At 30.7% G+C, this 25,432-nt stretch overlaps 1 protein-coding gene across 1 annotated transcript in view; it reads right to left on the bottom strand.

The window, feature by feature from the left end:
• The window catches only part of LOC137932125 (dipeptidase 1-like), a 44,994-nt gene extending 20,832 nt beyond the window's left edge, over window positions 1-24,162 (bottom strand). The window contains exon 1 of the mRNA XM_068775741.1: window positions 24,088-24,162. Coding sequence (XP_068631842.1) covers window positions 24,088-24,127 — 40 coding nt within the window. The 5' untranslated portion in view covers window positions 24,128-24,162. The remainder of the gene's footprint in view (window positions 1-24,087) is intronic.
• Window positions 24,163-25,432: the final 1,270 nt, after the last annotated feature.

The raw sequence follows: 25,432 nt of genomic DNA, 5'->3' as shown, positions 1-25,432 counted from the left end.
GCTTTTCGGCTACACTTTAAAGCGTTCTGATCAACTTCCTCGTCGGTCTCGTCGTTGTTGTTGATGTTTGTCCCGGCTCCAGTATTTGCGTCAACGTTAGCGTCATCAGCAGTTTACTCTTCTGAATCAGCTGTGTCAATGGTAGTGTCACCCTCGGTGACGGCGTCGGTGTTGATGTAATCGTCCCTCTCGGCTGCGTCGTTGAAATCCATATGCCTGTCCCATGGAGTATCGGAGAGTCGGATGGAGTGGCTTCGGTGTCAGAATCAGCGTCGGCTTCACCGTCGAAAAGAAAAGGTAGGAAAGTCCGTCGTACTCGGTGACCGCGCCGTTGTAGCCGTCGAAATCGGCGTCTGCGTCCATGTTGCCGACTGCGTTCACGTCCGTCACCGCGTTCATATAAGCATCCGCGTCTATACTCATCTGAACCTGCGGCATCCGTGATATTGTCACTTTCGGTGTCACCGTAGTTTTGGACCGCGACGTCGAAATCCATATGCCTGTCAGATGGAGTGTAGGCTTCGGCGTCCGTGTCATATTGGGTTATGGTTACGTCATCATCAACGAAATTGGTGAATGCGCTTAGCCGCCGTTGTCTACAACGACTGTTTCGTCGGCACATGCATAAGAGACGGTGTCGGTGTCGTGACAGCAACAACATCCGTGACGGCGTAAACGTCGACGAGATGCTTTGCGAACCCGCAGAAAAACCTCCGAAAACATCCATTTCCAATTTACAAACACAAGCTTCGTCGGTCACTTTGTTATACAGCATTAGCCAAAAAGGGCACCAATATTGGAAATAAAGAAAATAGGAAGGTCTGCATTCGTAGCACAGCCGCCAAAATCGATTTTCCAAATGGAGCCTTTGAGAAAACATACATTGCAAAACTCAAACCCGTAAAATATTTGATTTAGTCATTAAACTAATAAATAAAGTGATTATCCATTTTTTTTTATTTTTCCAATATTTATGTTTGCCTGTGATAATTCATGTAAGTATAAAATATGTTGGAGCAGTTGATATATCTATCAAAACAAATACAGTTAGAGAAAAAAATTCCATGCAAAAAATAATAATAAAAACACTAGCCATAAATACCCCAGCTCTAATTAGACGATGCCAAAAGCAAAAAGTGAATGGTATACAACGCAGTAACTTATATCTCCGCTACATTGTCTACGATGTATGACCTCACCCTAAAATTTCGTACAAAAGGAAACCGTGGACACTGTGAAATATTACCGTTATGCTTTTTTAACTTACTATAACGAACTTAAATTTGGCAAACCTATAGAATGAAAGTGGGACCTGTGTTTATCATATTAGAACTACAGTTTTATAACAGTTTTATGTAGAACGATATTGAGATATCAACTCTATTTGTATTTATATGGAAATTCGGTTACTAATTCAAAGAATAATTGAACAATTTTCATCAGGTAATATATAAAATACATTAAGACTATGTGAGTCACAGTAATAAATATAGTTCGATATGGCAAATGCTAGACGCACTGAAATTTATAAAAAATACATTAAAGTCTTAAACTATTAAGTGACTATGGGAAAATAATCGTTTTTATTATATTTAAAATATTTAAATAGGCTTATTTTAAAAAGAAATAAGTATGAGCAATTAATATAATAAATTAAAACAGTCTGAATTGTATAAAGGATATCGTGGCTTTAATTTTGAAAATCAAATGTTTTCATAATCAATTACGGAGTTATCGTGAGCTCCATTAAAGCGATAAAAACCAGCAATGGTGGTTTTAAATTTCGACGTATTGTGTTTGTTTGTACGATAAAATCTATAATTCCATTACGAATTGTTCATGTTTTTGTACGATTTAATGAATGGACATAATTATTGATTTTCTAACCTATTGTCCTGCCTTATAGGACGACTATTGTTAATATTACGCTCACATTTATTTTAATATAAAAATCTATTCACACTAATTTCATTTACATAAACATAAAATTTATAAATCTTTTGTATATATGTGTCCATATTTATTTTCGTATTATAATAAAATTGTTGTATCTCTTGCTATTCTGTTAAAACACATACAGCCAGAGGCACATGAAATATAAGACTATTTCGTAACCACATCGATACTCCATCGTTTCCTAAGGGACGTTCGCATAAAATACGTAACAAATTCAGCTTGAACATTATAGCAATTAATATTATACTACTAAGTCTTTGTAACCAAGAACTGGGACTCATATCGTTTTCAATAAACTATGTTTTCAATACAGTTGTATTACGTAGGGAAAAAATCTAGCGCTAACGACCGAGTATAAATCACTTAGTGTGCTCTAACACAGATATCGAATTTTCTAGTCTTTAGTTTGACGGAATTAAAAAAGAGCCGGATATAGTTTGAACTCCTCGCACACGTCGTCGGAAACATACTCTTAGTTCTATGAAAGAATTAGGCGTCTGTTTATTAATATAACTGTTCTTACTGACCAATAACATTAAAACATTGTCCATGTTTGATTTTTATGTTTGTGACATCATACTTGTTAAAATAATATGTAATACATTTATAAGTATAATTTAATCTAGTAACTTGCTATTACATTTTCGTCAAAGATATATTTTCTGAGAATCTACACGCTTAAGGGATTCGAAAAGAATAAGATTTTTATATTTATTATTTCATATCTTTAATTTAACTTTATCTTGACTGCCTTTTTCGATATTATCCCACTTCGATTTCGTATATTTTTCTAGAAAATTTCGGTTCGTTTTGTACTAAAAAAATAGACCGATAGCTTAATGAATAATGAGTTGTTCCATTAAAGGTCGGTACTTCGACTCCTTAAAAGTGAGTTTTGTAGGAAATACTAACATCGTCACTGTTCAAAAGTGATTTTGGAAAACATTGTTAAGAAACAGACATATTATAGAATTTCGTAATCCGACGTGGACTCGGGTTGTGGACGACTGAAGTGACAGTTGTCTTAGATGTGTGTACTTATTATTTAAGATGTAAGATGTGTAGATATGGACATAGCCCTCTTTAATAGATTTACTATATCGGTTGGATTCAATCCCATCTAAAGTCTTCTGACGATCTTAATAAATGCATCTATCCGCCTTTTGAGTGACCGGCTTACGGTCCGCTCGCTGTTTCGTGATCTCCAATCCAGAAAATTAAAGCATCAGCTGTCTGCGCGTTATGTGACCTGCTGACTGCTACCTCAACTTGCCAAACCTTGCTTATTTTGGCAAATATGATAATATTAAAGCTTAAAAAATAACATGTAATGTAATATATATTTTTAAAATGTCTATTTCCTTTTTTTGTCAGCTTTATAATTATTTGCAGCTTTCGTGACACCGTTCATTATTTTTGTACAGGAACCGAATTTATTACATTTCAGTCTTTGTGAATGAAATATTTCTCAAAGATGCATTTTGGTATAGATATTTTAATGGCTTTCGATATGACGTAATGTGGTTTTCGCGAATCATCACAGATCAATATTGAATTCATTGTACAAACATTTTACTTTTTGTCCTTAATAACAATGTAAATATATTTACACGACTAATCAAAAGTTTTTTAAATTTAATTATGACTTAATATTAAGAATTTAGATATTATATATGAACTTACAGTAACATATTTATTATTTTCGGTTTTACCTTTTTAATTAAAAAAAGGTTGTTTTAATTTAATAAATTATTATTTGTATAACGATTTTACTTTAACATTTACATAAAAGGATTGGGAAGGGTTCATAGCAAATTATGAAACGGGAGTCAAAGAAAAGAGATTGTTTTTAATAACGTTAAAAGTATAAAACAAATCCAAACTTGGGTTTAAATTAAATCTATCGCCTTTAAAATCGGGAAGCTTTGTATAATCCCGCCTGAATACATAGTGATTGATGATACTGGAAAGGATAAAAAGGGTACAGTTTAAATTTAGGTTAGTATACACCACCTGGTGATACTTAAGAGATTAAAATTAAGATGCTGCAAGTGAAATATGTTAAGAATTTCATATAAATTCAAATCAACGTGAGAATTTGCTGCTTTATTAAACAATGTTACAAAATAAATCTTTATATATACATCAAAATCATTATATTCACACTTGTAATAGTAAGTACAATGGGAAATTTAATGTCTAAAATATTGCTTATTAACCATTTAAGCGATGATAAAGGTAGGCAAAATAAAAACCTTAAAGTTAAAAATTAAAAAATAATAAAAGTAGATAAATTTGACTGTAATATAATAATTATTCAAAGGTCTTTGAGGCCGGAATGTTACTGAATAGCGACCACGACCCGGTAAGCCTCCAAGACCAGAAAGAGGCTACCTAAGGCAACCCAATCGTCACATCACATCCTCTGTCACAACAACAACTACACCCATGACACATCACACACATACGATGCACTAAAGTCCGCTTCGCTTCCGGGTATAGCCGATTTCACCTCCAATTCCGTGAACAGCGAGTTCGATCCGAAATAGGATCCGTATCCACCTGCGATCTTCAAGTACTTCTTGCATTCATCTCACACGCTCATTAAACTAGACACACACGAATAAAGTCTACCTTCGTCCAACTGGCAAAATCGGGGTCGTTTTATTTTGTTAAATTGGTGAACATTTCAATTTCGTGAGCTCAGTTCCGAAGCTGTAAAAGCCTCCGAGCTAGCAGCATTTACATCAACAGATATAATAAGTGGACCGATGACACATACCACTTTAAGGGTGGTTTATGCTTTGAAGTTGGCTTATGTATAAAACAATACAAATAATTTTTGTACATGCTGTCTTCGACCAATGAACAATCATTAACTCCACCATTACACAAAGTGTAAAAAGATTAAATAAATATATATTAAAATAATAATAGAAGCCTAATTCTACAATATAATTTATAAATAAATGGTATATTACTATACCAAGGTATATTACAGATAAAAAATATGAGGTACTAAGACGTCGAACACACAAGTAACATGTGCTTTAAATATATTTGACGCGGGTACGCAAAGAAGGCTTTATGTTTCATCAGTAAGAATATTACAAGTTTATATTAGTTTAATTAAAGATCAATATTAAAGAGAGTATAGTACTGATCGGCTTGTATTTAAGATTATTTAGTTTTGGTCGTTAGGACGCGAACTTATAAAGGGCAGAGCGTGAGATTTATATTCCCACAGATAGTGCCAACTTAAGGTTTCCTATAATCGTATAAGTCGCAGTGTTCCAAACGCGCCCTGATCTGAGAAGAGTCCATAACAAGTTAACAATATATTTTTTGTTATCAGTTTCGTAATATCTTTAATATAGTAATAATGAAATTCATTGTAAGACTTTATACATATATAGATCTATTTAATACTACAATATGATTTACTAGTGTTAATTTAATAGCCTTCATAAATATTTTTCAAAATGATTCATATAAATCACAATGTAGTAGTGTATTGTAAAACGTAGACAATTGCCTTACAAATGATCTTACCCAGAGAAAAGCATAACAAGCATATTTTTAGTTTTACTGCTAACCAATATATACATCGCTATTTTTTATTTCTGTATAATTCTTAAGCATATAGAAAATATTATTATTTACTAAACTTATTTATAAGAGTCTTGAGATTTTGAACAGTTTTATTGAAAAAAAATTTTTCGGGTGATTTGGATTTAGAAAGACACAATGGAGTTTTAATGACAAAGTAAATTTAGATAAATTGCAAAAATATCATAAAATGGGCATAAATGAAAAATAACGTATAAAGAAGAATGAAATCTTTTTTTAAACCTAACAATGTCAAAGACTCAACGATGTTAAAGGGTACTCCACGTAACAACAATAGCCGACACGCTGGTTGTGAAACAACGTCACGGATTCACAGTACCAACATTGTTTATAAACACTACTGTAGTCCAAAGGTACGGTTTGTTAAACAAATGCTCATGGGTTCAAATCGATATCGCGTAATTTAGATTGGCAAATATAGTTCTCGATAAATTAAGTAAGAATAATAGTTATTTTCAAATAATTTAATGAATAAACACATACATATAGGACTTATTCTTGTGTTTTCGTTATTACAACTAGTTCTCCACGACTTAAATTTAACCATAATTAATCTTAAAATCAATTTAAGCTAGCGTCGTGCTAATTGCTTCCAACTTATATTTACTTGCCTATATTGACAAACCTAGACTGACGGATCCTAAAAGTATCTTTTAAGACTTAAAAATGTATTTTTTTATATATTTACTGAAATGAAGAATTTTAAGTTAAAGAAATGTACAAAAACCTTTGAGACGTATGTAACATGTGATATGTTTAGAATTAATATATGTATATAACATGTGTGATATGTATTTGTTTTGTATATTTACATGTATGTTTATTTAACTAATAACTAATTATTATTATTTCTATTCAGATGTAAATCGTTTTTGTTTTGCAAAAAAAATTAGATATCGATTTAGTATTAAATTGATGAGAAGAATTCATTTTACGCCGTGTAAATTTATATTAAAATATTGTATTTGATTTGTTGGCACTAAGCTCAAATTTTAAATGGTAAATGGAAATATTTATTATTGTTTTAATTACATTTAATACCGGCAATTTTAACAATGAGAAGAATATAAGAATTGAATTTGTAATTTGAATAGTTTCTAATAAAATTATCTGCTAAAGTTTTTTCTTTTCTTTTGCCCAACGTATTAATTTGCTGTTTGTATTACTATTCCGTTTTATTTTTTTTATAAATAGTAGATTAAAAGCTAATATTACCCTTTACCATACCAATTATCCACTCGTTATATGCTCATCAGTTAAAATAATAAATCATTTAATATTTCCACTAAAATTCGACTCACATGGTGCGTTACTGTGATTTCAAAGCGTTGCCTGGAATTATATAAACAACACTATGTAATCACTTATAGTTCACAACGAACGTATTATGTCAATACGCGAACTCATTTATTAAACAGCCAACTATAAGTAGAGCTATAGTTCACCAATCAGTTGTAACAATGATATCCATTATACGATTCTGTGTGACAGGCAACAAGTTGCTAAGCACAGTACCACACTTGCATTATGTATTTTAGTTAATTATTTGTAATTTTCTCTATCATGGATAGTAAACCCTTTGAACTATAAGATAGTAATCACAATATATATATATATATATATATATATATATATATATATATATATATATATATATATATATATATATATATATAAATATAAATACTAACTTTATCCAGCCCATTTCGCGTACCCTACACTGCCTTAGTTAGTAATATCATAAATACCATTCTTCTTAATATTTAACATGCCAAAAAATATTGTGGTCAAGTTATATATTTATAAGAGATATGGCTTTAAAATATGTATTTTATTAAAGTACACCCACTCAATTCTTCATCATTGCGGGAGTAATTTCATAAAATAAGTTATCATCACCATCATTTAAAATGAAAGTCCAGATCATACAAGACACAAGGCAAAGGTCATAATGACCGGTTTTATGCTTCTCCCATCCAGCTAGTTCCTGCGACCCTGGTTGTCTAAAGTCTACCCAAAGGAGAACGACAGCTCGTCTACGATCTTGTCATCGCCAGTCGAGAACCTTCCAGCTCCAACGATCATCGGTTTCACGAACGATCTACTCCGCCCATTTCCACTTCAGATCGGCAATTCTTTTAGCTAGGTCGGTGATCTTGATTCTACTGCGGATATTTTCATTTCTGATTCGATCTCTCCACTCCTCTCTAGGTGACCTACAGCCTTTTTTAAGACCCATTGTAAGCAACCACATGTCTCATCTATACGTCGTCAATGGCAACAAAGATTGGTCATAGACCCATTTCTTCAGTCATTGCGATATTTGGATAATAAGATGTTTCGGAGCTTTCCGAACGCTGCCTATACGAGTTGTAATCAATTATGTAGACACATTTACATGTATAAACGGTTTATATAATGATAGGCGGAAATTGAACTCCAAATCAGCATTTTCGCGCCAATGAAAATATATGCAGCGCTGGTTTTCAACGAAGTCCGTGTTGATGTGCGTCTACGGTCCCCGGTTAGAGCGATGGAGACACATGCTTATATATTCATGTACCTGAGGGAATACAAGCGTTTGCTACAAAGCTATTCTCTCCCACAATTCTGTTTAGTAAGCTACGGTCATGTAACATCGTTACGCCGTTGAACGAAATTAAAACCTTTATTTTTGAATCAAAAATACTTAGGTGTATATAGGAAAATATATTGTCATTTTTAAAAATCATCTTTGTGATTATTTAAATAATTATAATTGTATATACGAATATGAACAAAGCAAAAAGTCGTATTGCGTATTGATCACAGTTTATAGGTTTTTCTGCCTTCAACTTAGTAGATTTAGGCTTCGTTTTAACAAATTAGGAGCGATAAGTTCCATAAAAGAGTTCAAAAATTATTTACGCATGAAACTCTATTCTACCGTCAAATAATTTTAAAAATTAGTATATTAGTTACAATTAATAATTTTATTTTTACATTTATTTTTATTACCTTTATTTAGAAAGACTAGATATTATTAAAATTATTTAATACGTCTATTTATTTATATTTTCAAAATACTATTTTATAAACATTATTAATGATAATAGTCGTTTCAAAATTATTAATATATTTCCAATCAATTTATTAATTAGGGATTATAATGTATCAAACAAATATAATTATGTAAATTAATGTAATGACTAAAATATCGCGTTGCCTAGAATAACTATCGCGCCACTACATAGGAGGCGTTTTGATAGATTTTGATTACACGAGAAAATTTACGAATACCGCCGAAAGTAACAGCCGCGAAAAAGAAGAAAATTTTAATTGGAGATAATATAGTATAATATTAATAATAAAAGAAGCTATGGCAACTAAAAGCAGTATGGTTATCGGTACCTCGTTAGTGTATTGATAGTTTGAGTTAGTGATATTTGTGTAGTGAAAATAATAAAAGTGTGTAATTAACGTAAATGTTTTGTGGGAATAAAAAGACAACCGTTGAAAGCCATCGCGTTTATTATTCACGACAATGTTAAGAAAATGTATTTTCAAGGTAAATAATAACATATATAAGAAAACACTAATGAGATATAACATTCAAATTTACCCTCATCATCTGATGATGTTAGCAGCCAATAAACATTCACTACGAGGCTAAGGTTTTTTCCTAAGATCGACACGAGGACCAGTAACTACTAACGCTACCTTAACTAAGTCGCCTGTCCACGTTGGGAGGGGGGGGGGTCTACTCACGCCGCGTCCACCAGCTCGAGATTGCCACTCTAACGATTTTGGTTCTTCTACGGATCTCATTATTTTGAATTCGACGTCTCTGTGAAATATGACTTTCTCCTTCTATTACTCTCTGATGACCTTTTACCTTTAAATTTACCTTACCGTGTTCTTTTCACTAAAAGCAATGTTGTTTGGTAAGTAGGCAGATGAATAACGAGCAAATAACATCATCAGAGAGTCTAGTTCACGAACGTTGCAACCGCAGTATTAGAATGCAACACTGATTAGAGAAAGGTTTACGTGTGAATTGCCCCCGTATAATTACAGACAGTGGTTGGCGTCATTTCCCTTTATCTCACTCCGTTAGTCAAATACATAAGTCTAACGCCGTTTCAACCTATTCCTATCGATTAGAGCTTAACGCGTGAGTGAGTTTAAATAAATCTTGAGTGTTTACCAAAACAAATTTAATTATCCGAAATTAGTATTAAATTAATTTTTATGACATACTTAGTTTAGTTTTCTCTACGAATTTAAATGTTATTATTACTGCTTACTGATAATCATAACCATCTCAATTTAGTCATAAGACGTCCACCTTCCTGTAAACCTGGTTGAATTCTGTCTGCATCCAGCCTCTTCGATGGCCATACCAAAGTCATTTGTTCACCTAAGTAGCCCTGCGGTGAGCTTGCTTCACGGTTTCTACTCTAAACTCTAAGGGCCCCACAGGTTATTCGTTCTGCGCGCTATATCGCCTGTCTATTGCCATTTCAAGTTGCCATTCCGCGAGGATACGTCGGATATTAATAGCGAACATCATAAGTAAGCCTGTATATTTTTTTACCTTAAATTTCACTCAAAGAAAACTTGTCCCAAAAGAAATATTACAAATAGTCGTCGAGGTAAATCGCTGCAAGACCATATATATATATATATATATATATATATATATATACATACACATATATATATATATATATATATATATATATATATATATATATATATATATATATATATGTCACCTATGTATTGACTCATCACGATCTCTCTGGAACGTAGTGATATTTCTTTAGCCAGGTAAAGGTAGGAGGGTTGTGAAGGTTTTCTTGAAGTTAGCAAGCTTATTATAGAATCTAAAAATTTAATTACAATGATCTATAGGACTAAAATTTAACATTTGTGATCAATTTGATTTGCCTTTTTTGGAATTTTTAATGATGATCCTACATACAGCACCGAACCTTTGTCTACAGCTCGCTTTGAAATTCATTTATGTAAAATGCACTACACCCGGAGTGAGTTATCGTATTCCAGAAGAATACTATGCAGTTGTTATCCCACAAAGACTTTGTTTTGATTTGTAGACTACGTCAAATTTTAATATCAAAGTATTGTCAGAACGTAAACGGGTATTTTAATCCAATATTGAAGATATTTCTTTAACAAGTTGCATTTTTAAAACGATTTTTTTACTTTACAGACCTAATTTTGGTTTGATTTTTTTACTATACAGGATGGTTATAAATGTAAAAGTTTTAATGAGATGAATGCATTGTCACATGTCTGTAAAAAACTTTGAAGATTTTACATTTGTTTGCTATCACCATGCTGAAAGTGATCTCTTGAGGTATGTTACATTAATTTAATTTTTATATTGGAATACTACAATACAAATAACTTCTGCCAGATATTCTAGAACAGATAGTAAACAATTAAAAATTTAAATATATTAATATGTTACACGAATTTTGAAAACGTTTTTTCTTACTATATTATAATTACGTTATTTATTACTTCTATTAATGGATTGAGTGGTCATTCACTTAAGTAAAAAAAGGACCAATGCCTTTTTCATTGCATGTGCGGAAGTAGCTAAATATTGGTCCTTTTCTTACTTAGGATAGACTTCCGCAAGGTAACGCCTGATTCCATTAAATATATTTACTTGTTTAAAGCTTTTACACCTGTAATTAATCATCTTTTATAATAAAGGTATTTATTATATCCTCGTATTTAAGTTTGTGTTGGATAATAAGTCCAGAATATAATATTTATACAGAATAAATATTTCATGTGTTTTGATATAGTTTTCAATCACATTTACAAACATCTATTTGTCATCTGTACTACGTAGAGTGACTGGTAGAGAATGCCTATTGGGCATTAATTACTGCACCAAGTGAAAAAGAGTGAAATAAATATGTGGTATAACTGCTCTTTTTTGGGGTCCTTTACGAATGACAACAATGATGCTCCCTGCCAAATAACACGTTATAATGTTTCATGATCTTCTCCTTGTCTGAAGACTTTATATAAATTGATGAAGACACTTATAAGAATACATAACTAGATACAGTACCCGGCTCTAAATATTGCACATCGACCTTAGGAAAGGGACAATCGGCTAATTTCGGCTTCGTAGAACATTATCTCTGTCCCACATTACCTATGTGACGTTTTGTCAGTCGTATTTCATCCGAAAGAGATAACGTTGTACGAAGCCAGCCGAAATCAGCCGATTGTCTCTTTCCAAAGGTCGATGTGCAATATTTATCGCCGGACGCTGTAATTCAATTCAAACACTGATAGCACGTGATTAATATAAATAATTTATTATTAATTGAGAAATATTGATTTATCAAAACAAGTCTGGAAATGTAGTGTTAAGTGTCTTTCGTCTTTACGAAGTTAATATTACTAAGCATTCTCTCCCAGTCAACTCAACGGTCCGTGTTTGAGACATGTTTACCCAAAAATAAAGACAAAAATAGAGAATTTATTTTTAAAATGTGTTTGGTATTACGCTTAAATACACATAACGAACTTAAAGAAATTAGTCCATCGAAAAATTAACGTGGAATAAATTATGCATTACCGTTTTATATTTTTATACGATGTTTTAATTTACTACTTTTTTCAAAGTACTACTTTTTGCTTAAATATATGATGTTCATATTGTCATTCGACAAAGACTCCTTGCTTAACCTACACAAAAACTTAACGCTTATTGTTTTTGTAAATTGTAAAGTAATTTTTATTTAATATTTGCCAAATTAATTCAAAAATTTTATATAAGACTTTATCAAAAAATAATAAATCAATGTTATCATTTATCAAATAAAAATGAATCCCTGTTTGCCTTGGTCACGTCATAACTTAAGAACGACTTTGCCGATTTCATTCGTCGTTTTATACAAGTTCTTTGAGGCTTCGTGGAATGTTTTTTGTGTTATAGAAAATAGCGCTTGAAAATTTTCAGAAAATATTAAGACTACTAAGAAGTATTTTTTTTGGTTTCAGTTTTGCGTGTTTGACAGTTCGCTTTTATTTTCTTTTTACAGTTCACCCGCTGGTAATTTATATTGTCGCTTAACAACTGCGACTGTCAGTATTTATGTATAACAAAATCAATATATTTATTTCATATTTAATTAATAAATAAAGTGATCAGCTTGAAATATATTACCTTAATTATATTTTTATTTTCGAATTCGAATTCGCGCCTATCGCTCCTGGCGGATCAGTTAATATAATAAATAAATTAAATTATAACAGTCTACAAGACTAACATACAATCGCCGAGGATACATCGCCTCTGAAGAATGTTTGAAAGGAAAGAGTTCAAAATTTGGTTTTCTCTACTTATTTAATCATAAAATAATGTTTGGCTCTCGTATCACTTTTGAGAACTTGCCATCAATAAGTTTCAAGACGGGCACTACTTTCAAAAATAAATAAATGACTGAGACGGAAAAGAAAATGTACATCATCCGACAATGAAACCACAGATTATATCAACCTTACTCTACTAAAGACTATAAGTTATGATCATTGAACCGAAATATAAAAGTAGGTTTTATTTTTGTTATAATTTATTTAAAAAAAAGTTTATTAAATTTAATGTCTTCTGCTGCAATAAGTCAAGCGCAATGGACGTAAAACCGGCTTTGCTGTTAGGGATTCATGTCTGAAATAACAAGTGACAGTGGCTTTCATATTCATAAATAGCTTTGTACGCGTCCATTGTGAAACAGCATACTTTACGGTGTATAAAATGTGAATCTAAAACAAACGATAATGGAAGAATTTGTATAAGCAATATTTTAACAATATTAAAATAAATAAAAACTTTATATTGAAAGTATCTTTTTTTGTTTCATTAGGTTATTACACACTTTGTTATAGGAAAAAGCAATGGTTTATGCGGTGTACGTTATATTTTTCACACAAAACTTGTTCAATATTAATAGAAGCTGAAAACACCTTGTGGCAAACCAAACGTTCATTTAACAGAATTCTACGGTTAAAACATATTAGCTCTTGTGTAATAAAGCACTCTGCGTTTTAAAGTCAACATCTATAAAAAACAAACTGAAAAGGCGATTACTGAATTGCTTTTCCATTTCATAACCGAGTCTTGATCCAATTAGAAAATTTAAAAATATATGAATTTTAAAAGCTTATAAACCCCTTTAGCCATTTTGACTGACGAAGTTAACTAATTAATAATAAATAAAAAACAAACCTTGTTAAAACTACCTTTGTGTTTGGAAGTCATATTTTGAAAATGCAATTAGACATATTGTGGTCACTGGTCGACGTCACGTTTCAGCTTATAGACGCCCATGCCAAGGCTAGCTCCCCCTTCCCCCAAAAATATTTATGGGGAAATATACCGCAATTTAATGCTGTTACGGCCACTTGTAATGTGTACAATTTTCATTGATCATGCTTTAAATAAATAAGAACAACTTTTATAATTTTCTTTTTCTAATATTTTATATATGATTAAAGAAAAAAATTATAGAATTAAGGATTTGAAACTTTATTAATTTCAGAAAATGTTATAATTATAACACTATGAACTTCACCAGTTTGACTGTTAACGTGTTTAAAAGTTTATATTATCGTTTTCAGCTGTATCCGTCTGTTTTACTTAATTACAAAATTGATTTATCTATTTCACACAACAATCATTAATTAATTATTAAGGCCTGTTACTTCTGACAGTAAGGAAGCTTTCAGGATAGCTAGTTATTATAAAATTTAACATCGTTCTTGGTGGCAAATGTTGACAATCGTAGATGAAAGATAGATGCGGTGCTCTTGCATGCCAACTTATGTGCTGGAAAAATACAGAGAAGGCCTTGGGAAAAGGTAACCCAATGAATCAAGTTATCGATTTTAATTTACCAATCACAGATTTTCTAACAATTATTTATTTTATAACATTATAAAAATGCATTTAAACTTGTATCTATTTTGCAACTAATAGTAAAATAATATATTATTTTCACACAGAAAATATTTATGATGATATTGGCATTTGTCTGAAAAAAAAAAACTGAAAAAAAAAACCTTTGGACAATCGGCTAATTTCGGCTTCGTAGAGCGTTATCTCTGTTGCACGAAATACAAACAGTCCGGTATCTACTAAGAGCTGTTAAAACAAGTATCATTCGCTTCTTTTGATAATTATCTTTATTTTTTGTATATCCAATTAATCTATAAGCGGTGGATTTAGTTTGGGGTTAAATATGATGTATTTTATACAAACAATTGTCTCCTTCCAAAGGTCGATGTGCAAAATTTATCACCGGATATTGTACGTGTATTCGATCATATTTTTATTAAAAAAAAATTAATCTGAACTCAATTTAGTATTAAAAATTAATAATATAAATATCGAAATGTTCATAAAACTTTTACTAAATGATTACATTATGGTAAAGTATCAAACATTAATTATCACGTAACTGGAACTACTACACGACCGACGTAATTTAACTTTCAATAGCCTAACGATTTTGGCTGGATTATACCTAATTCGTCCGCTTCCCACGAACCAATCTCGATAACAGTGTTGTTTTAAATTGATTCCCAGTCCGGCCCTATTCGAGTCGTTTAATAATAAATTCTAATCATCTTAAGTGGTGTCTAACTAATAAGTTAGTTTAACAATTCCAGACATGACGTGTATTAATTTATAAATATGCGTCGAACAGGTTAAGGGTGATTCGTTACATTATTGAAGGGCGTAATAACTTTATAGGGTTGAATGTAATGGTCATTTATCAACATAATGCTTAAAATCTTGTATACTAATCTCCAATCACTTTGTTTAAAGTAATGAATATAGTATCCAAAACATTTTAGTTGATCGAAATATGTGAAATTTGCTAGTTGAAATGATTCAACGGTTGCTACTATAAAATGTCCTCCAAACATTGTAAATTTTATTTAAAAAGAACATCTGTTGTGTTTATGGCCAGCTATTCTAAGGACATAATTAATCATTAAACTGTGACTTATAATGTTAAAATTATTGACATTTACATGTCCTTTTGATTTGTAAAAATATTTTCAATTTCAATTTGTTTACTTTGAAATATATTCTTTTCCATAGGCTATAACTTCTATCAGTAAAAAGTCTATTCTTCTATCAGTAATTTTTTTTTAATTTTAATGGAATATAATAATTCAAATCTTGAAAAACGCTTTTCCTCACTATATTCTTACTACGGTATTTATAACTTCAAAAACCACTGATTTTTAGATAGGTTCTACAATACAAATTGACAGCAAATGGACTACACTTACACCTCTTAAAATATTTACAACTATAACATGTCAGACCTCTGTATAACTTATTTTTTTTTCAATGTTTCCATTGTCGGTCTAAAAGTTATACAATATCATCTATTTATTACTATTTATTGACATTATTTTACACTTTAGAAAATTTATAGTGATCGCATTTGTTCATATTTATAATCATGTTTACATACTCGTATATATCCTTCATACAGTAATTATTAGCCATAAAATCATGACATGAGAAAAACAAAATGTTTACCCGATAACGAACGGTACAACAAAATATACAACCGATATACAACAAAAACAGTACGAATAAAAATTACTTAAAATTAATAGTAATAAATTTAATTCACGATATGTAAAGTGCTTGTCATTAAATCAATAATTCGTGATGTCAAAGAATTAAAAAAAAAACCTGCTGAAATTTATAAACGAACGTCGCATCGTCATTTAATGAGTATTATAATTGAATAATTTTTCTGTCTTACATTTGGTTCCGATTTATTTACAAATAATATTTTTAAAAGTATTTATAGTAGTGATATACTTTTTAAATAAAATTATTTAAAATTTTACATTGATTGGTTTTAGGTATGAAAGCTTTAAAATGGTGAATGTGTAACTTATTTATCACTAAACATCTTATATAAAGTTTTTACTCCGATATGTGTTACATTTATTTGTTTTTTTTTTCTTTTTCAATAACATTTGATAATACAAAATCTGCAGGGACATATTGTAAACAATAATTAATTTCAATATAGTGAAAACGCTTATTATTACTATATTATCACTACCTTATTTACTATTTTTGAAAGCAATGGTTTGATGGATTGTACCATATTTTAATTAAAAGAAAATTGACTATATTTTCACCCCTTGCAAGCTTTTACACCTATATACAATTAAGTTGATTATAGTTGTCCCATTTAGATATCTTCATCGCTATAAAATATATATGAAACTTAAATTCTGACTTAGAAACTTCTTGATGGAAATTTATTTTACGTAGTTACAAAAATTATAGAATAAAAATAGGAAACGCAAAACTTTTTTATATTTATGTAAAGTCATGTATAGATCATATGAAAGTTTAAAAGCAAAGAGGTTCAAAGTAAATCATAAAAAGAAGGTACGCGCAAAAAATAATTACAAGGCAGTGAGGGTAATAGTTAAAACGATTGTTCAAAAGACCATAAAGTTTTTACATTTCACTGCACTCTTAACGTTTGACACACCAAGCATAGCCAATATCCTGCGCTTAACGTTGTTAATGATACCACATTTTTTTTCGACTAGCTAACTTATATTTTATATAAAATGTAAAAGTCTAATGGTTTAATATAATATTTAGGTTACAGGATATTAGTAATTGGTAGCTTGAGTTTAACATTTACGATTTCTAGGTTCATTATTATTAGCTACATTATTTATTAGTTTTTAATGGTGAGTCATTTAAATTGCTGTAGTTTTGTGATTAAGGAAGGCGACTTACAAGTCTATGGTTTGATTCCTAAGAGACACACATTTTATGTACAATGTAAGGAAATCGTTTCATATAAAGATAATCGACGTTCAATCATCTAAGATCTGTCCGTAGAGATGAGCTGAAATACTTAAAGTTGATTAGAATAGATGTCGAAAGGCCTAGAGCTACTTATCATTGTTCCCATACATAAAGTAAAAAAAAGAAGCCGGAGAAATCTGCCGGTTAACTGAGTCGGAGTTGTGAGAGAAGAGACTAGAGGGAGATGTGACTCAACAAACCAGGTTTCAGTCTCACCGTTGTAAACGGTAGGAAGCGTCCAAAAAATTACAGCTAATACTAATATAAAGCTAATAATAATATAAACCTATATAGTGAAATATAGGTTTTTGTATTTCAAATCTTTGGTAACCACCGCTTTGTTATAAATAAGTCACGTTATTTTAGAACGCAGAGTTAGGAGCGGTACGGATTGGTATAAAATAAAGAAACCTAAAACAACCCTTAATTCTGAAAATGAAATATATGCGTACAAATTAAAGGAATTATCGTTTTAATTTAAAAACATCCCATGCTGTTTTATGTGAAGATAAAAGTAATATTTACAAGTATTAAGTTTAGTTTCTTTAATATTTTGAATAAATTAAATTCGTGATTATAACAAACAGAAATGAATACTTTAAATTTCTCGCGTTTAACAATCACATAAATATATATTGTTAATTTATAATAATTCCTACTAATTATTTTAAAAAAGTCGAGTTGTACGAAAATCGAGTCTTCGTGTGTTTATTTTCGTACCCACGAGTCCTTCCGTCCAGTCCGAAATGGACAGAACGATTTCATTTCGATTTATTTATTTAAAAGCTGCTTTCAGTGAGATGGGTCTTTGCCTCGTTTTATGTAATCGCTTCGGATGCTTTGGAAATAACCCCGTGCCCGGGATTTTAAAATTACTTTTGCGATGACAAAAATTAAAGATATTCACAATTGTAAATATAAATATTTTCATAAATCATTTTTATCAACAAGAGATCCATCCATTACGTTAGTTTTTAATTGATTTCTCAGAAAATTTCGAGTGATTAGTAGTGCATAAAAAAAAAATAAAAGTGCATACGATCCCTTTATAAGATCAATCTGAATTATGGTCAATAACTTTTGTTAGTTCAAATTCTACACGAAAACATAGTAAACAATAATTTAATTTTATACGTATTATTTTAATTTTGAAAACATTTATTACATGAAAGAATTACGTTGTTTATTTGAAATTATTTTTTTTTATAATTTGGATAAGATGTACCATGTATCAATGATCAGTAATTGAGCCAATAAGCCAATAGCCAGTATATTAACCTTTTTAAACCTTTTACAATTATAAACAATTATTCTGTATATTAAAATTGTCGTAAGACGAAGATATTTTCTTTGTTATAGTATTAAGAATGGATGAAACATTTGCTACTAAATCTAATTCATACTCAGAGAGTATTAGGTAAAGAATCTTACTGTGAATTATCGAAGTGGGCGTTGAAATTAATAACTAAATAATTACGAAAATAGAATCTTTATTATAATTCGTAATATGTATAGAGACTTAACATTGTTTATTTCAAATTTGTTCTTGTTCAATTTTATTTGAGGTCAAGCGTTTTACAAACAAAATCGCCGGGAGCCTTTGTTCATTAAAAAAAAAGATGCCGAAAGCTTCCATTTTAAAGGGGATTTGAAGTCGGCGACCGTCTGTGGTATTTATTATTGAGTGGCTACGTGCCTCCGAAGAGACCAGCCGGGGTCGGTCTTATCATTGCGATCGTTACATTATTCGCAATATAAAAATTCCTATACGAGTGCTAACTATGTAATTATTTCATTTCTATTTACTAGTAAAACATATGGCATGATTTTTAATGACGTTTCATAATCCACCTTCATTTTGATATTTAATCAATGAGTTGCAGATGTAGATATCCTGGGATTATTTTGTAATTACTATGTCGTATAGAATATTATTAGATGAAAAACGCTAGCTGTTAAACTAATAAAATGTTTTGAAGTTAAGCTGTGTAACATTTTTGGAACCTTCGTATGCTATACCTATTTTGAATGTATGATTACAAAAAAAAAAACGCCTGGCAGAGTTTGTAGATGAATCTCATTGAAGAACACGGCATGTTTATAATCCCCCTACCCTAACTTTAAGTTAAGAATTAAATAGAATTAAGAATGAGGAGATCAGTAGAAAAATAGCCGACAGTGGATTGGCAAGTTGATGCGTCATTGGGCAGACCAGATCGGAACAGATGGCTACTGGTACCTTAAGTTACAGTATAGACCTCGGACCGGCACAATGTCAACTCGCAAGTTGGAATAGATGATCTTAATAAGGTCATTGAAAGACACTCGATTTAAGCCCCTTCAAACCGGTCTTCAGAAATCTGTAGGGAAGATATATGTCCAACAGCAACATTCTTTGGCTGTAATGTTCAAATGATCATATTCTCTACATTTGATTAGTTTCTATAGAATCGATGTGTTTTAGCACTCTTGTTCTTATGCATACACGTGATGACTATAATTGTATGAAATTAATTTGGAATTGGATAATAAATTAAATAATTCAAGTGCATATTGAAATATGAGATTTATGGCAACCGAGAACTATGTACCTCTGATTTTTCCGAAAGCTTCATGTAAATATTCTGAAGCGAACCGAAATATTGCTGCATTTTGCGTATTCTGCACAAACTTTAATTACTTTCTATATTAAAAAAAATGCGTGTAGTGGGTATATTTTTGAAACTAACAAAAGAGGTTCATTAAAGTGTATTAATATTACAGTGAATGAATATAATTTAATCTTTAACTTTGAAGGTTGCCAGTCTCATTAATCCTTCGCCTTATCCACGATCCATTACTTCGTCTCGCTGGATTCCAGAACCAAATTTACAAATTCAAAGCGAACATATTTTTAAGAAGATTTTATTTTAACTAAACAGCCCACAACTAACGACATTTAAAGGTGGGAGTAATTTGCAACTTATAACACACATGTAATTTCAAATCATTTTCTACATTTTTCATCGCTCTATTTCAAAATACTAAGTAAATAACTCTATTGTAACAAGAGAAGACAGAAGCGATTTTGCAATTAAGACACACTCCTGAATTCCCAATCACGGCCTGTTCAAAAAATTTACAGACTTGCTTAGTTTTTAAATTTTTCTTCTTCAACAATATGTAAGTTATTGAGACAATTTTATAGAAGAACGATGTTTCACAATAGAGATACTGCGAGCTAAGGCTCGAGGAAGACTTCAGTCTTTAATAGTAATTAATAACGAGTATATTCATGTATTAAGTTATAAATAATTTGCTTAAATATTACTTTCTTAAATAAATCATATTAATTCCGAAGATTATTTTGCATGCTAAAGGCCTTGAAAAGTCTGCACACTAGATAATCTCAACTTTTATGCCTGTGTTAATAGCAATTTATAAAAATAGCATAATAATTTGTATTTCATTCGTGATTCGATTTGTTTAAAAATTTAACTTTTTATTTAATTTTACTTCGAAAAGTGTTAGTGTTTAATTTAGTCTTGATTTTAGTAAAGTTTAGGATGTGAAATGTTACAGTGAGCTTTGAGCGAAGCCTATTTCATTTAGGAACAATATTCATAAATCCGATCATTTTCCGACACGAGAAGACAAAGCAACGGGCGTTATTAATATTAATCTCCCGTATGTAACTATTCTACAGATTCGTGCATTTCTCATACTAAAATCCAATATATGCAAAAGCATATTTCTATGAGATTAATATACATTTTTACATCTACATATAAAGTTATGTTTGCGTTTTCTTTGTCCCAAATATTTTAAAAACAAGTCAAATTATAAAAGAAACTATAAATGAGGAATATATAATTTTATAAAGTATTAAAGTTATTAACAATCTTGCTGTGTATTTAAATAATCCTAGCTGTTAAGAGACGCAAAATATATCATAAGTAAGCACGTAATAGGTACGCATGAGACCTGATTAATCTCAATTTGTTATTATAAAATCGTGCCAAACTTAAAGAAGGTAGAAAATATGTATATTTGTCTTATTCATATAGGAGGAACTTTGTATATTATAGCCCGGTGTGAAATAACACGATTTTGGTCACCGCATGTATCAAAAGTATTGTGAGGGGTCTTTTAGATCTCCTAATGCAATGAACCTATTAGCAATTATAAGACGTCCTCCTCGTATTGTCGAAATTTGAATTGATTGTGACGACATTAAGCCTATACATAGGTACTATGTATGTGAGATGTATACAATATAATACAATGGACAACGTGGTCGTTCACTTTGGTTGCCATATGCGATCTCACAGTCGCTTAGCGAAGCATGGAAAGGGCTTTGCTCGGGATTTCTATTCGACATCGAGTTACGAACTATGAGATCTATAAACGTAGGAAAGTAACTAATACAGTCCAGCGGAGATGCAAATTGTACTGACAGTGAGAAAGCTACATGTATTTAATGTATAAGCTATATGCATTCAAAGTATAATTTATGTTAAAAAAATATATGGCCAATGGTTTACAGTAAGGTAAAATCTTCACTGGATTTACAGTATAAAAAATATACGTGAATTAAACTTGAAACAAATAATGTAAACTACTTTCGGTGTGCAAATTCATAGAACACTGCGCAAATTATTCTATTTGATATAATTTATGTCGAAATACACTTTGACAACAAAGGAAACTTATATCTGAGTAGAGTTCGAGTCATTTGCTTAATCCGATATTTGTGATCGACGAACTGGAGGTCTTACATTAATGATTGCTAACTAATAGATGTATTGCACGAGAGAATACAAAATTTCAAATATCTTTATTCAAATAGGCACTTACATGTACTTTTCAATCGTCAATTACCTTAACATTATAAGTAAGCTATATATCTATAAGTATATATATATATATATATATATATAAGTATATCACCAGCTCGGAATGCTGATTTGTTACGAACATCAGCAACTGCTAAGTTTCTGGCAGACTCGCCAGAAACTCATCAGCTTTAATATTTAATAATGTACACTTCAAATTACAGCAAAGAATGTAACATTAATTTGTAAATGGAATAATTCAATAAATTAGTACCGATAATGTTATATAGATAGGGTAAGATATTTTATCCTTCTTAAACAACTACAAGATTAATGTATTGGGACATAGGTATCATATAATTTTCTTCACGGAAAACAAGAGTTAAAAGAATCATATTTTTTGGGGGAGAGAAAGTACTATGGTGCAATGGTCTTGCTGCTTACCAAACAGCATCTGTCACACCAACTCGCTTTATTTACCTCTATGTGTTAGTTTGAACATGTATCATTACGGTATAAAGATAAAAATCTAGAAGCATACTTCTTGAGTATAAACATAACAAATAAATTCATATGTTAAATTAATGACGAATAATTTTCATTGCTAGGGGTCAAGTTTATCTCCTTTACGGCTCTGAACTTGTATAATAAAACCACGTGTTATGATATACTTAACTAGTAATGATAAATAGAAAAAATAAATAAGTCATTTACAGGCATTCATAGCGTTTAAAATTTTTCGTAAAAAATCTGGTGGTTTATCTGAGTCCCCGTAAAAAACGTTTTTATAGACAATTAACTCCCAAAAATACTAAATATAATAGAATGTATCATATTAAGTTAAAAAAATCAAAATTATTTTATTTTAAAATATCATTAATAACGTCAATATAAGATCTCTGACCGTGATGTTAATAAATTATTGTAATGTAAGCATTACTAATAAAATCAAACTGTGAAAAAATGAAGTATGTCTTATAGAGTGAAATTTTAATTTTAACGCCAATCACAATAAGTAACTTATTGAAAACTAACTAAAAATTTAATACGTTACATAAACTAATAAAAACTGTTAATAGCACTTCGACTTGTTGATTATTAAAATTTCTATTTCTTAATTTTTATTATTTATTTGTTTATAGTACAAATAATAGTAGTAATGTCACGAAACTACGTACAAATTACGAAGACATTATCACTTTAATAGTAAAAGAAATGTATGGCACAATATGTAATGTATAATGAAAAAAAAATGAAAATAATCTCTCATATTCGCAATGTCGCTTATGTGTCGTAAAATTTTTGATTGACTTCCAGGTTCAAAAAAGATTAAACATTTTTACTTCAAATAACAACGAACATAAACTTATAATTAAGCACACGATTTAACGATAATTTTTGAAATATTTAAGTTAGAAAATCTATTTACCTTAAAACGTAACGTTAAAATAATTGCCTAGATTGTTTACTAAATAAACCTATATGCAACTTATTTTATTTCACTTGTATACATTCAAATATAGAAACGTAACACATGTAAGAAAAATTAATAATGTTTACTTAAAACACTCCCACCGTAATGACTTATTTGCCCTACAATTTCGGAAGGAAAATATAAAATCAATGCCACTTGGCATCCTCTAAGACATTTGGTTTCTTGCCGAATTTTGATCACACGTTTTGTGTTTGCTTTCTCAAAATATTATAATAAAATATATGCGAATAATTTGTGAAATAGTTTTGTAAATAATTATACGAAACTATAAAACTAACTTTATGACGTACCTTGATCGTTCGAGTTAACGTTCTCCCGCGCGGAAGGCATGTAGCTGACGTCCACAACACACCGGTTTCGCGCGAATACTGTGAACGCTTTCGGCGGGATTTTGCCTATTCGAGCAGTGTTGTTCTTTCGATAAAGTAGTAACATATGACCCATTTATCGATAAGACTTATCTTCTTTTGTCTAAGCTTGAACAACTCAAACCATTACAATATTAAGAGTATTAAACACAGACAATGATATAATATTCTTTGTGCGGATTCAAAGTAATATTTAAAAATTGTGATAAGCATCCTCGTATGAAAATTTTTTGAAAAAAAAAAATCTTAACTTAGTAGAAAACGAAAAATAGACACTTAAAAATAATCACTTTAGACCATCTTTAGATGCTTAGTATCTTTCCAATTTGAACAACGAAGTAACAGAAAATTATCGACAAAGATCATCCCTATGCTTGACGCATGCGTGGGACTCACCTAAGCGATTGCCGGGTAGACTTACTACGTTGATTGATTCACGAAGTTGTGCGCAGGTTAACTCACCCGGCACGTGCCTTAAGTAACGGATTTCCAACCTCAAAAGACCTACACTTCCCCCTCGGTCCCTTACAAACACGACCACAGAGGGATGTTTGAGAAAAAAAAACCGAGGCCAAAGTATACTGGGCGACTTTATCTGGGCACTTGTTATGAGCGCGTCATTTGTTTTGAAAGTGGAATTGGAACGCGAAATTCGAAGTTTCTCGCGTTTTGCGATTTTAGAAGTGTGAACTTTTCACCTTGCCAATTTAAAATTTTCAATTTTATCTTTCACAAATTTGAAAAAAAAAATACTTTATAATACCCCTAAAGTAATATTTTCTGTGGTTGCGGCGCTTTGATTTTTGGCTCCATTAGATAAAGTTTCCCTTTTTTGTAAATTTTAGCCTTGTCAATCCTTTCACCTTTTTTTTTAAAAAAAAAATCGCAGCGTCTCTTTTGTGGAGGTTGTAGGTAAAAATAATCGAAAATCTCGTGTCTGAAATTTTCTCTACGTCACCAGCCCATCTTTTCAGCGTGCACTAATAGGAAATGGAAGAGCGTCCAGTTCGTGTTTTTTTTTTTCATTGTCGATAAACTTCGTTGGGTTAATGTATTTATCATATAACTATTTACAATTTACGACATTTCTTTGAGAAGGCCAATTTTCCTATTACAGGTCTATCCAAAAATGGTTCTTTCGATTAATCGTTCTTTATTCTTATGCGATTGTCTAAAGTTTAATCAACAGTAAATAAATTAGAATTTATTATAATTAAACATTAAAATAATTAACACCTGTTGACGTAGCTGTTTTCACATTGATATT

The sequence above is a fragment of the Battus philenor genome, unplaced genomic scaffold (genome assembly GCF_028537555.1).
Source record: "Battus philenor isolate CCGP_79_NKW_IND1 unplaced genomic scaffold, ilBatPhil1.0.hap1 SCAF_1, whole genome shotgun sequence".
In the NCBI taxonomy this organism is placed as follows: Eukaryota; Metazoa; Arthropoda; class Insecta; order Lepidoptera; family Papilionidae; genus Battus; species Battus philenor.
This window is presented reverse-complemented; position numbering and strand designations above follow the sequence as displayed.